The sequence below is a fragment of the Chaetura pelagica genome, unplaced genomic scaffold, assembly GCF_000747805.2.
Source record: "Chaetura pelagica isolate M959 unplaced genomic scaffold, ChaPel_1.0 scaffold356, whole genome shotgun sequence".
In the NCBI taxonomy this organism is placed as follows: Eukaryota; Metazoa; Chordata; class Aves; order Apodiformes; family Apodidae; genus Chaetura; species Chaetura pelagica.
Genome location: NW_009953964.1, coordinates 7156004 through 7169682, shown reverse-complemented (window position 1 = coordinate 7169682; position 13679 = coordinate 7156004). Strand labels below are relative to the sequence as shown.

The 13679-nt window shown below is 43.8% G+C and overlaps 1 protein-coding gene across 1 annotated transcript in view; it reads right to left on the bottom strand.

The window, feature by feature from the left end:
• Positions 1 to 5660: 5660 nt before the first annotated feature.
• The window catches only part of LOC104392577 (ovoinhibitor-like), a 10315-nt gene continuing 2296 nt past the window's right edge, over positions 5661 to 13679 (bottom strand). Inside the window, exons 5-17 of the mRNA XM_010001992.1 lie at positions 13410 to 13543; positions 12909 to 12959; positions 12547 to 12553; positions 11749 to 11885; positions 11283 to 11343; positions 10406 to 10542; positions 9891 to 9951; positions 8602 to 8735; positions 8464 to 8524; positions 7092 to 7228; positions 6651 to 6711; positions 6189 to 6304; positions 5661 to 5706 (exon numbers count right to left, since the gene is read on the bottom strand). Coding sequence (XP_010000294.1) covers positions 5661 to 5706; positions 6189 to 6304; positions 6651 to 6711; positions 7092 to 7228; positions 8464 to 8524; positions 8602 to 8735; positions 9891 to 9951; positions 10406 to 10542; positions 11283 to 11343; positions 11749 to 11885; positions 12547 to 12553; positions 12909 to 12959; positions 13410 to 13543 — 1143 coding nt within the window. The remainder of the gene's footprint in view (positions 5707 to 6188; positions 6305 to 6650; positions 6712 to 7091; positions 7229 to 8463; positions 8525 to 8601; positions 8736 to 9890; positions 9952 to 10405; positions 10543 to 11282; positions 11344 to 11748; positions 11886 to 12546; positions 12554 to 12908; positions 12960 to 13409; positions 13544 to 13679) is intronic.

Here is a 13679-nt window from a genome sequence, read left to right as displayed (position 1 = left end):
GGAAAGAGACTGGTTGCGTCATGGCACTGTACTTTGAATACTTGGCTGGAATAGGAGGGAAAAGATGTCAAGAGTTTCTGTAGCTGACAAACTGTTAGCATCATAATCACTGAACACTTCTTCCTTCATAGGCAGCATCAAAAGAAAGGGGAACAATGTAATTTATTCAGCAGAGTTGAGCTTTAATGAGACCACTGGCGGATTCTTTGCAGCTGCACATGGGTGAAGCATGGCTGGTGCTGACAGAAAGCAGCATGCTGCTGGATTACAGGGGTTTACTATTTCACAGACATTGAGGTAGACACCAGGAATTCTACCAGCTCTAAACTATTGCACCAGCAAAGTACTGCAGATATTTACTTTATATGTTAATACATGCATGGCAGCTGCTGTGTTCTACCTGATCTTCTGGCCCTTACATCCCCTGGCTTGGGGACTGTGCCCCATGTGCAACCTGATAATTCTTGTCTCAGGAGAGCTGAATACACTAATACCTGCAAAGATTTTGTCTCTCTTATAGTCTTGAAACAGGCTATGATGCACTTTCTTGATGCTGTCAGTGAAGGCTGTGTGTGCTTGCCTAGCAAAGAAATATTTCTGGTACTTATTTCATATTTTGCATCTTTTTACCATCCTTCTCTCCATACATTTGAATGTAGCCTGTGGAAAATAGCAATATTGGGAAGCTAGCATTAAATCTCTGCCAAATGAAATGTCAACAGAAGGTATATGCATCACTCACATCCAATCAGGCACTGCCTGCTCAGCATCCGGCTGCCACTCTTTGGGATCCTGCCACGGGCAGCACTGGGAGCTCAGGCTGCCTCTTGCTCTGCCTTCCTCCTTAGTCACCGGGGTGACTGCTGTTCCCCAGTCCCTGGGTGTCCCATGTTCTCTGCAGAAGGGATTGACTGCCATTAGAGACTTAGCACAACCATTTTCCCAAAGAGGAACAAGTGCTGGAAATGTAAATAGAACTCCCAAATGATGCAAGTGGAGGAGAGTTCATCTGAGTTAACTACCAACAATGAAGTGGTTTTGCCATCTCTATTATAATCTTGTCAAATCAACAAACTTATGCCATCTGAATATGCTGCATCATTTGGATTTCCACTCCAGCTATTTTCTTCCTTTTTTTTTTTTTTCCTCTTCTAAATCTTCACAATTTCCCCCCAAGCACAAACAGCAAGTGAAGGGGGAGAAAAGCAGGATAAATTGGATAAGCACAGGGAGAGTCCAGGGGGCTGTCATTCAGAAAACACGTTCTGTCCATTGGACTGACACATTATAGGCACAGATCCCACATTCATTGGTGTAAGTGAAACCATCTGTGCCACTGATCAGGTCCAACACTTGGCCAGGGGGCCCTGACTGGCCTTCCTTAGCGATGCCCCTGGGGCAGGAGCTGCAGCTAAACCTTGAAAGCAACAGAAGGGGGGGGGTGGAAAAAAAAAAGAGCAGAAAGCAATACATTTCCAAACATTTGCCATTCTTCAGGGGGCTTGAATTAAATTATGGTTTTGCTCCTATGAATGAAAAACAGGCAGGAAGCAAGACACTATGTGAATGCTCTTTGTTTGCAAATTCACAGTATGTTTAAACTTATGGGGCTGCACCTCAGCTGGTGAAAATCTGGAAAACCCTCCGAGGCTGAGTGGATGTCTGCCAGCTGGAGACAGGCTCCCTTCCACTGCTGCTTTCTGCTTTTTCACATCTCCTTGTTGATCAGAAGAGAGCACAAAACCAGAGCATGGCAAAGAATCAAATAAAATTGTATTAAGCATCAAATTACAAGAGAATGAACATTTCCGAGCATGAACAGACTCATGGATGAAATGGCTGGTTACCACAATTATATTTCTTTAAATATAGAAGTCTGAGGAAATTTTTTCAGTTCCCAAACTGTTTCTTTTGCTATCAGCCAGTTAAATAGACCTGTAAGACTGATACAATAAGTTTGTATAATAATTTCTGGATATTTTTTTTAGAAGCATTTAAAGTGGTTAAAAATGATTTGAATATTCTTCTGAAAAGAGAACAGTTTAAAAAAATCAGTGGGTTGAGCATTGTCATCCTCAAGCATCCCTCAAGAGTGACAGAGTATCTCACTCCATCCACCTGCCTTTCTAGCAAATGCAGGATATGAAAAAAAGGTAACCCAAGGCAAATTATCAGCAGACATAATTTTGAAAGGTATAGATTTTTTTGATAAAGTGTTTGAATGAAGTTTAGGTACACACAGCATTAAGGAAAAGTTGGGGTGTTGGTTTTTTTTCAACTCACAGATGAGTGTTGATACACGTCATGCAGATAAGCAGAAAAAAAATCCTTTGGCTCAATATAAAAAACTAAGTATTGTTTTCTAAATCCCACATATCAAGAATTAAGTGATTCACCTCATTCTTCCTCCTCTTTGTGTTGTAAGACAAATGACTGTACACTCAGAAAACATTGATAAGGCCATAAAGATAAGTTAGACAAACAAAGAAGCAGAGAGGACATTTATATTTTTAATATATTGCCTCTCTGATCTGTACCGGTGACTTTACAAGTCTCAAATGCTGGGTTTGCACCACCACCAGAGGGAAATGCATACAAGTTCATCAGCCCTTGGCACTGCTTGAGACCTGGGTCCTGCTCTCCAGAGCTGAGGGCAGCAGCAGTGGCTGCGAGGCAGCATGTGGAGCTGGACCAGCTGCATTTTGGCAGGGAATTGCAGACCCCTGATGTTACAGTCAGAGCAGCCACTGGAAATGCAGTTTGTTCTTCAATGCATCCTTGACTGAGGGTATGAGGCTGCACCTGCAATTGTCTCTGTTCGTGGCAAGACTGAAAAGAGTTCTCTGAAGCAGGGATGAAATCCAAGCTTGCATCTGATCCTTTTGCTGCCTCTTTTCAAGTTCTGGGATTCCTGTCCCTGGGAATCCATAGGGATGGCCAAACACTGCAACAGCCCCCATGTCCATCACAGTGAGTGGCATTTCATGAAGTTGTTAATTTGTCACCCACTCCCAGGTGTTCCCCTACACACAAGCACACACAGACTCAGGGATGGTTTATGGCCAGATTTTCTCTCAGCTCTTCTTAGCAGAGAAAAATAGCAGGTACAGAGATTCTGCAGATAGAAGTTGGGGGGGGGGGGGAAGGAAAAAAAAAAAAGTTTCCTAGTGTCACAGTTGAATGGTCTTTAATGTTCTTAACCTGACTATTTTGAAGCTGCTGAGTCTCACCCAAGGTGAGAAAGACAGTCAGCTGTGGGGCTCTGCAGCAGGGCACACCTGAGGAGCAGTAAACTGGGCAGCACCCAAGTGTCTGTCACCCTCACACTGGAGACAGTTATTGAACACATTTGCAGTCTGGCAAGCACCAAGTCCGTGACATGATCTCTTGGTGCTTCCTGGCACAGGAATCTCCATCTCTTCTGCCATTCCTCTACCTATGGCCAAGCAAGCAGCCAGCTCAGTCAAGCATACCTTAAAACCACATTTCAGTCTCTAAGTGACACTTTAAACCTGGTATTGTTCTACCTCTCCCCTAAGCCACAAAAAATTCAATACTTCCTCTTGAATGTGCTTGTCTTTGCCTTACCATCACTTTATCATCAACATACAGCAGAAAGTAATCATCCAATTAACACAGGCTCAGTAAATAACCCTAGAACAGCTGAAAAACAACTCCAAGGCAGACAAACAGCTCTGCCCTTAAGAAGGCTGTCCTACTTTTATGCAGTTATATGAAACACCCCCGAGCCCAGGGGATAGATAAATTTCAATGTCAGGCTTTCCCCATTTTCCAGCCCAGTTTCAGTGGTTTATCCCATTGCACACTTTTACATGAAACCTACTGGTGAATACTGCATGGAAACCTGTGACTCCTGATTGCTTTGGCTTCCTCCCTGGATTGCTCCGACAATCTTAACTTTGTGCTTCCTCAAGTTCTGTTTGCCTCTCATGTCATCAGACAATGAGCTCTACAGAGGAAGCTTTGGCATGGCTGTGCCCAGCTAATACCATTCAGGTGGATCTTGACAGCTTTGCTGCAATGGCTTGTGAAAGCCCCTGATCAGAGCTAGGGCCAACTGAAGGTCTGCCAAAGCCCACAAAAAAATAATCAGGTTTTATCCCTGAGGATAACTGAGTAGCACTTAAGACTAAAACAGCATGTTCTGCAAAAACACCTTAAGAGAAAATGGCAAAAAGGTTATATAAACCAACAGAACATTTACATTAGGACACAGGCCCAAGAAAAGTACAATAAGCCATTGTTAGTTACAAATCATCTTGAAAAGTACATGCCAGCCATGAGCTCTAATAGCACGGAGGTACGATGGCCTCATTCCCTGGTACAATACCCACAGTATCTCCAAGTCAGGAACATGTGCATGCAGTCTATTCATCCAGCTCGACAATTCAAAGAGTGACTTTCCAAACTGATCCAAATAATTGTGTTGTTCTCTGGTAAACTACAATAGGACATTGAATCAGGGAGGCAGTAGCTGTAGTGCAGAAGAAACCCCTTAATCCTGAAATATTGACCTTGCAATAGCTTTGGTGACCTTGTGTGGAGCTAGTGATAGTGGCTGGACCTATGCTGCCAACAGATGAAGGGCAGTCCCCGGGTCTCCCTACCAGCCATATGGACACTAAAGTGACAGCAATTATATCACCAAGTCCTGAGCTCCTTGGCCTCAAAAAAGTAGGCAAAACATTATTATGAGGCAGAACTGCTTTCCTATGACTTGTTATATATTCAGTTAAAACTGGTCATAAGTGAACCTCTTTGTCCTTTTCATTCCTGAGTGACTTTAGATTACAGTGAGGGCTGTACTGGGGCTGTGTCTAACCCCAGGGGAGATACTGCCCACCAGGCTCTGAGATATTGTTACATTAATACATCAGATATTTCATTAGTGGACACTTCTGCTGGTTTTGACCCCAAAGAGAGTTTGACACTCCCCTCCTGTAGATTATATTCTGTAACAGCACATGGCACCGATGTCAATTCAGTGGAGACAGGCTGGGATCACCACTCCTGACAGCAGCTGCTGCCTCTTTTACAGGACAGGCTGCACAGGGCAGTGGGACCCAGGACAGGGTCACCTCTCCACTAGGCAACAAATTTCCCTTTCTAGCTCACAACAAGAAAGTGCTCTTCCTGAGAACAAACCAACACCCACATCCTAGACATCCACACTACGCAGGTGGACTATGTCCTCAAGGTGAATTTTCCCTTGTGCTGACTATAAAGACAGAGTCCATGATCAGGTCATCCAGAGATATTAATGGTTAGATGAGACTAATGCTGACAAGGAGACTCTGAGAAGAAAACAGATTGGGAGCTCCAAAGGGAGGCCAGGCCCTCATCAGAGCAGGGATGGCACTGATACCCGGCAGGAAAAGATTTACCCACATTGTTTGGAAGAGCAGAACATCACCAGAAGAACATATATGCACCACTAAGTACCATGTCAGGGAGGAAAAGGGGTAAAAGGGATAAGACATGGACCCAGGACAGATAAACATTGCCAAGTGAGTTTATTGAACAAGTGTTTCAGGAGCTCAGGAAATGAGACAAAGTGAAGTGAAGTTGTTGGAGACAATCAGCCTCTGGGAAGTCATGTGCAGGTATCTTGTCTTCCTGGGCTAGACTCCAGCACAAACTTAACACTCAGTCATACTCATAAGGTTGAGAGTCCTACCACTTGACCTGGTGAGAAAAGGAGAGAGAAGGATTAGACACAGAGCATATTCAGTGCTGAAGACCTGTTCCTCACTTCACCAGCCTAAGTGTTGGCTCAGTATTGACTGGAGATATAGAAAAGTCTGAAAAGCCCAAAATACTCCCGTTACTTATTGTCATTGAAGGAAAGATAATAGGTTTCACACATTTGATGCAACTCAGTTGGCTTGGTGAAGTACTCTCCACATGCCCTGATGAGCTTGTGGGACAGATTGTGTGCTGGTGAAAATAAGTAAAATATCTTTGAAGCTAACAAACAGAAGGCTACATACAGATCACAGAAATGGGCCCTTGGCATTTAACCTTAAAATGTAAAAAATCTCCTTGCACAAGTCGTGGTGCCCCAGAAACGTCCAGTATAAACCCATCAGCAGTTAGTCAAAAACACATTATGAACAGTAGTAGGTACAGACTGATCATGAAAAGAAGGAGTTTGCTCTTGTACATACAGGTAGGCGTTGCAGAAAGCACACTTGTTGCTGTAGGTTGTGCCGTCGGAGCCGCAGTGGGGCATGTATTCCGCGGTGCAAATGGGGGAGATGACGTCCCAGCCCTTGCAGTAATCCTGCACGTGGAAGACAGACATGAGCCTCTCCGCCCGAGAGCAAAACACGGTTCCCCAAGCACAAGGAACGACAACCCACTGAGAAATTAAACTTCTGTAACATCATAATAACCAACTCAAAGTTGCCTCTCAGACTATTTCTGCCCACTGCCATGTCTCTCCCTGCACAGTTATGGAGCAATGGGAGGGATATCGGCTGTTTTATGACCAGCGTCAAATTCCCAAGGGATCTCCCCAGGTCTCCACACCACCACTCCCCAAGTTTGTAACCTAGAGGAGAGGACAGTCCCCCACAAATGTAACAGACTCTGGGCCTTGCTTTTTGTTCCCATCCTCTCCCACTCACTTTTGTAACATCCTCTTCACAGCGTCCATTCTTTCTTTTGCCAAGATCAGTCCGATGTTCACTGGAGTAAGAAGAGCATCATTAGCAACAACCTTCCCCACTGCAACTGAAGTGTGAGAACATCACCTCAGTCCCACCTAGTGCACAGGAGATTTTCAGATGAATTAGTGTAACCTTGCCTGCACAGCACTAGCCAGAAGGTGCCCTTATGGACCAGGCACATGTCTTTTGGAATAACCCTATTCCCATTTGAGGCATCCCCCTTCGTGAAGTCCTGGGATCAAACACCGATATGAAACACCAAGCAGAACAATAGAAGCAGACAGACAGGAACCACCCAGCACCAGGTTTTAGAGACAGTCTTTGCACGTTACTTGGCACTCAAAGATGGATCCAAAGACCGCCACTGAGAATTCCCCAGGGAGAAGGACAAGTACTCACAGGTTGTGGGCACACAGTGTGCACTCGCTGGCGTAAGTGACGCCATCAGTACCGCAGACGGGATCGTAGATCATGGTGCAGGCCATCAGCTGCTTGCCATCCTTCGTGGAGGCGGTTGGGTACTGGGTGCAGTTCAGCTGGGGACAAAGATGGCAAAAGCTCCAGCAAAAGTTCTGCTCTGTGCAAGGGCTCCCAGACACACCCCCCCTGCTTATGGCTCTGTCTTTTAGGATCTGCCACAGAATGAATTATGGCTATAGATTAACTCATTCTTCCTAGAATACTAGCAATTCCTTTTCATAGCCTTATGACTGAATCAAGTCTTGGAGGCAGACATCACTCAACTTAGCTTCATATTTATCATGATGCCCGTACACCTTGCTGAACCTACCAGGATATTATGCAGCTCAAAATTATTTGCAAGTCAAAATGGATTGATTGATGCACTTCCTGCGAGACAGATAATGGTGACCAAGGGGTTTTCCACAGCCCACAAGAATGGAGGGGGGACATGCTGACAGGCCTTTTGTTGCAAAAGGATGGCTTTGAGTGTTGAAATCTGCCAGCAGGACTGACAGCAGTTGAAGCTGATTTACACCAGTTGAAGAATGGGCCTTGTGTTTTAGCACTCCCAGTTCCTCCAGCGTGGGGCTCTTCCTCCCTGATTTATGTATCTCACCCAGCCGGAGCACAGAGCGTTCTCAGGAAACAAAGGAATGACATTTCATAGTTTGTTTGTATAGAAGTGAAATATCTGACTCGGGATGTTGACTCTTTCAAACACATGCTAATGAATGACTTTGTTCTTCCATTCTCCAATGAGTGTAAATACTTTAGAGCTGGTCAAATATAGTTAAACTGGTATTTTTACAAGATTCATTGTTAGTATACATTAAATAACAACATATTTTAAAAAAAAAAATTTAAAAGGGGGTTGAATCCCCTGTTATATTAGGTATCAGCATTCAAAAGCACAGGCAATTTTCTAATCTTTGCAGAACATCCTTTTGTAAAATGCAAGCATCCTGGGTGCTCTGCATCCCCTTCCCATACTGCCAAAACAGGCTGCTAATTTCCTGTGGCAGCTCTGATAGACTGCTGTGGGAAAGAGAGATCATCTTGTGAGGCTTTACATGATTTATGCTGCTACCTGTCTCATAGCTCATTCCTCACCTATCCTCGTTCTTTCCCTGACTACATGCAGGAAGTGCATGGTGTTCCTGCTGCCAGGAGGGTGATGTTCACCCACAAAAGGAAGGGCAGCACAAGCTGTGACCCCCAATGGAGGCCACAGCACCCAAACCAACCGTGTTTACCCAAGTTGTGCAATCAGCACCAGCTCAAGTTCTTACTTTTCTCAGATGTCACTTACTTGGTGAGCATCCTCTATGCACTTTCCATCATGCTTCTTGGAAACATCTGTTCCAGATTTACTGGAAGAGAAAGCATAGTTAAAAATGTTCAAAAAGTAACTTTACTGAGCTCTCAGGGGGTGACCTCCAGGGCTTACATGTTATGGGCACAGAGAGCACAGTCATTGCTGTAGGTGACACCATCTGTCCCACAGATCTCACGCAGGATGTAGGGGCAGGCTATGAGTTCTTCCCCAGTTTCAGTTTTGCTCACGTATGCACTGCACTCAACCTGGGGACATAAAATAACAGTGCTAGATCAGCTGCTAGGACATGAAATAGTACCTCATCTGCAATCTGATCACACAGATCCTTCAATTTTTAAAGGCTTCTGCTAGAGGAAAATCAGAGTATTTTTAAGTTTAGTCTTCCAGTGCAATTAAGTAATTGTAGTTGGGTTTGGCAATGCCTGCTACCAAAGGGAAGACAGGAACAACTGGCCAAAAAGATTATTTTCCTAGAGTAGTACATATGCAGGTTTTTTAAAACAAGCATTTAACCTGAGGAATCTGATTTGAAGTGTTTTCTATTAAGACCAGGATGACATAGTTAACTAAATGCAGGATTTTGTTTCAGCTTTTCCAAAAGAGCAGCAAGAGCTGTTTCACCAGCTCTTTTTGAAAAAATATTAAATATATATTAAATCTAACAGCTTAAATATTTGAGGAGAAATAGACAAACAAATATTGAAAGTCAATCTGCACTAGCTAAGCATCACTGCCACTTCACTGTCATTTTGCATAGTTTCCTCAGTGCAGCATCTCTTATTACCCGTATTTCCCACATGGTCTAAGAGCAAATTAAAGCAAAGAGAGCATTTTAATAATGTATTGTTAGTATAGAAAATATATTGCAGTCCCTTGAGATGCACGAAATTATTTTTGGTGCTTTAGAGCTGCTCTACATAAGCAGAATAAACGTTTTGAGATATTATCAGCACATATTGTCACTGCACAGGATAATAAAGCTATTTCTGTATGCATTTCTGAGAGCAGATTTTTCCAGGCTGACCAGAGCATGAGCATTTTTTAACCTGCCTGTCTAGTGGAATAGAAATCCTAGCACTGAATCAATACATGGACATCTAACACGGCCTTCTATCTTCCTCTCTTCCTGTGCTAAAATGGGCTGCCTCTGATGATTTCTGGTCAGAGATCTGCAGTACTGGGACATTTTGTTTCTGAAGTCCTGGCCTGTTCCCATTCTCTCTTGCCTGCATGTACAGCACTTTGGCAGCTAGGGAGAACAGCAGCACCATCAGGAATACCAGGTATCAGCCCTCTGTGCATCCAGAAACACAGCACATGCCCTGACCCCAGCCAGGATCTTCCTCGAGACTGGAGGGAGAGTAAGGGATGTTTTTTATTTTATAGCCAGATACACTTACAGGAGTACTTTCCTTCTTGCATCTTCCCTCATGGCTTTTCTTCACATGAGTCCCAAGTGCTCTGAAAGGAGAGGCTGGTGTTAGCGTGGCCACCACCAAAGTCCTGTGACACCCAAGGGCCACAAAGCAAACCAAACTCAGAGCCAATACACATGATAAAGGAGGCATCTGATTGCCTACTGAACCAGCTTCTCCCAGTCACTAGCAAGAATAATACTAAGTGGTAACAGACTTATCAGGTCTCCTCTCAGTGTGCTGCACAGCAGCCCCATCCACTCTTTCGTCTACCCACACCACACAGCCCTCAGTGTGTTCAGACTGAGGCTTGGCTCTCCCACAGCTCCCCAAGCACAAAGCAGCCATCTAGGAACAAAATCCAGGTGTCAGCGCTTCAGGAGGTTGAAAAAAAAAAAAAAAAAAGACAGATATAAATGCATTGGTATTGAAAGAAAAGCCATTTGGAGTACTAACCATGGCTAGTCACCCCAAAAGAGAGTCCTCTGTACAGCACTTACACGTTATGGGCACAGACACCACATTCGTTGTCATAAGTAAATCCATCTGTGCCACAGACTGGGAGCAGGATCCTTGGGCAGATCACCTGGGGCTTACCACCCTTAAATGTTCTTGTGGCATATTGGCTGCAATCAATCTACAAAAAGCAGGAGTGTCAAACCTGGGGAAGTCCTTGTTCTCCAAGAAAAACCCCAAAGTAACCTCTTGTCTTTGATGCTGAGAGAATAATAGTGCTACACTTCAGTGTTCCCAAAACCAGGCTGGGTTCATTCTGCATGAGCCCTCTGAGGTACAGAGGGGTCTGCAGAGCTCTGCATGGCTTGTGAGGTACCAGATTACTTAGGTAATAACTCAGTCATTCCTAGATGGAAAAGATGCCAGAATCTATTCTGCAGAATAGACATAAGCAGAACACCAAAACATTGAAGGAATTTAGACTCTGCCAACAATACATCTGAACAGCAGCCTCAAAGGAAGATCTAAGCCCAAACTGACCAACTTCCACAATTATGTGTTGGCATCTTCTGAACACCAGCTCTGGGAGCTGTCTACTGATACACTCAGATCAAAACTGGAGGTGTGCTCCTTATACCAGACTATATCCCCACCCCAAAGGTTTGACTTCTTAACGCAAACTGTGCCCAGCTCCCATGCAGCCCATCTGCCAGGGCTGTGTGGGCAAGGAGGGCCCAGAGGGCACCTGTCTCAAGACAGATGGGATTTGTAGGCATCCTCAGCACAAGGGGCTGATGACTTAATAGACATGTAGATAAAGCCAGGCTTCAGGCCAGCTCTCTTTCAGAGCAGAGGCAGCCTCAGGAAACATTTCAGTTGATACAGCAAAGAGGATAAAAATGCTTTATATTGAATACTTACTTCGGAAGACTTGGTTCTGCAATTTCCACTATGCTTCACACTAACATGGGTCCTGTGTTCTCTGGAAGAGGAAACAATTAAGTTGAGGAACTAAATGCATAACCTCTTGGTCAGTCATATGCAAAATGAAGCAAACTGTGGCCTCAGACTCTGTGTCAGAATAGCTATATTAGTCATTAACAATCACACTGCATCTTTTCAAAACATGCAATTTAAAGCAATATTCTGAATTATGCAGTCACTGCCCAGCCCACAGATTAAGGAAGAACCTGCCATCTGACTCTTCAAGGTTTCCCCTCATGAGCACAAAAATTATATCAGAAGGAAACTCGAGGAAAATCCAAAACAAATGCAGTCTTTAAGAGACTTGAAGAAACAGGCATAAGCAGAAATGCAGGAGGAAGATTCTCAGGGCTGCAAAGCACTGCTGGCTACTGAGGAGCAGTGCTCTACCTGTGGCACTTACCCATTGTGGGCACAGATCCCACATTCATTATCATACGTGATGCCATCTGTGCCGCAAACTGGACTTAGAATCCTTGGACAGGCTACTAAAACTTTACCATCATCAGTGACTACTGATGGGTACTGATTGCAGTCAACCTGTCAAAATAAGGAGAATAAGCTCTGGTAAATCACTTGCTATGCAAGAAAAGTTGATGCCAAAACTTTTCATTCTATATCCCAACCTCCATTGTATCTGTAACAGGACAAAGCCCTGATACAATGAAGTTAAATCTTCAAATCAGAAACTAGCTTTCTGAATATTACCCTAACTCTAGGAATCAAGGAATAGGACTACTCTGGAGAACAGATCCTTCAGACAGAAGAACATGTGCAAAATCCAGGACACATTCTCATTAAAAAAAAAAAAAAAAAGAAGTATTTAATTTAGTGGGAAACATTTCTCACCAGCTGGAAATCTAATACTGTTTTGGTTTGTTTTGGTTTTCTCCCCAGTTCTACAGCTCTGTGATTACTCATTACATCTGATTCCCCCTAATTAAGCACAGGGTTTGAAAGGACTGAGAAAAAAATGTTATCACAATTTGGGTGTAGGCTGTCTAGATCCAAGAATTTTCATGCTGAAATATAGAAGATTCTCTTCCTCAGGCACCAGACTGTTGGCCCTGTACAAATAAACTGTACTCTAGAAATGTGTGTGCTGAGTGGTCTTATGATTCTCACTATGTCTGTGAAAGCAACCAGCACGGGAGTTCTGAATGCACAGGGTGGAAATACTTGTGCTCTGCAAACAGAAAACTGCCAACCTGCACAGCATACTGGCAAGTGAAATCTTTTTCCCTGGGCACAAATGCCAGGTTAGTACATAGGGAAGCAAGTTCTGCAGCACTGACTCACTGCAGCTTCTCACTTTATATCCATCTCTTTTCTCCTTCCTTGCTTGGGTGGGGTCTGCATGGGGTGGCCCTCTCTCTGGAGCAGGGAAGGTGCAAAATCCACCCTCGCTGTTCAGAAAGACAAGTCATGGATAAGAGGCTTTGTAAGCCTTGTCATATTGCTCTCTTGCATTTCCCTAGGGAAATTCATGGAGTTCTCAAGATTCCTTTATTAACAACCCTAAGAAATGGATTTTTCACTTCTATTGCACTTACATTGCCAAACTCGTGTCTGCATTCTCCATCATGTATTTTGGTAACGTTGGTGTCATGTTGTCTGAAATAAAGAAAGAAATGCTTTGGTCAGGAAGCCTTGAGAATAACTTTCCCATCACACTCTAGGCACTATGACAAGCAAGCAAGGTCCCACCTGCCTTGTGGGACACTGTAATTGCTTGATTTGTCTGAAATGCACCGTGCAGATGGTAGCAACAAATGCACAGTTACCATGTGATATGAAAATACTAAGTGTTAGGAGTAATTAGGTGTTACAAGTAACACTTTGATCTGTTCAAGGCCCTGCTCTGGGCTGTCCTCTGGTTCTTTTGTGATTCGCCTCATGAGCACAGACAGAACATGAAGGATAAAACTCAGGAATTATAAGCAGCCATCTCCAAAGAGGCCTACTGAGAGACCTGCCTTAAGACAGAGCAGTCTTACAGAAGTGTTTCTGAGAGCCTTGACAACTGCTAATTATCCAGAAGGATGTTCTATGCACAAGACTTACGCATTATAGGCACACAACCCACATTCGTTTTCATAAGTTTGGCTGTCTGAGCCACAGACTGGTGCCAGGATCCTTGGGCATGCTACCAGGACATGGCCATCTAGTTCAGTTCTTTTGTACTTACTGCAATCAATCTAAAAAAATAGCAGGAATAGATTAAAAAAAAACCAAAACAACAAAACCACACATATTTTCAATATAAAGATATAACACTGCTTCCTGGTCTGCTTACTCTCTCTTGGCCTTTAGGGACAAAACCAGCATCAAACT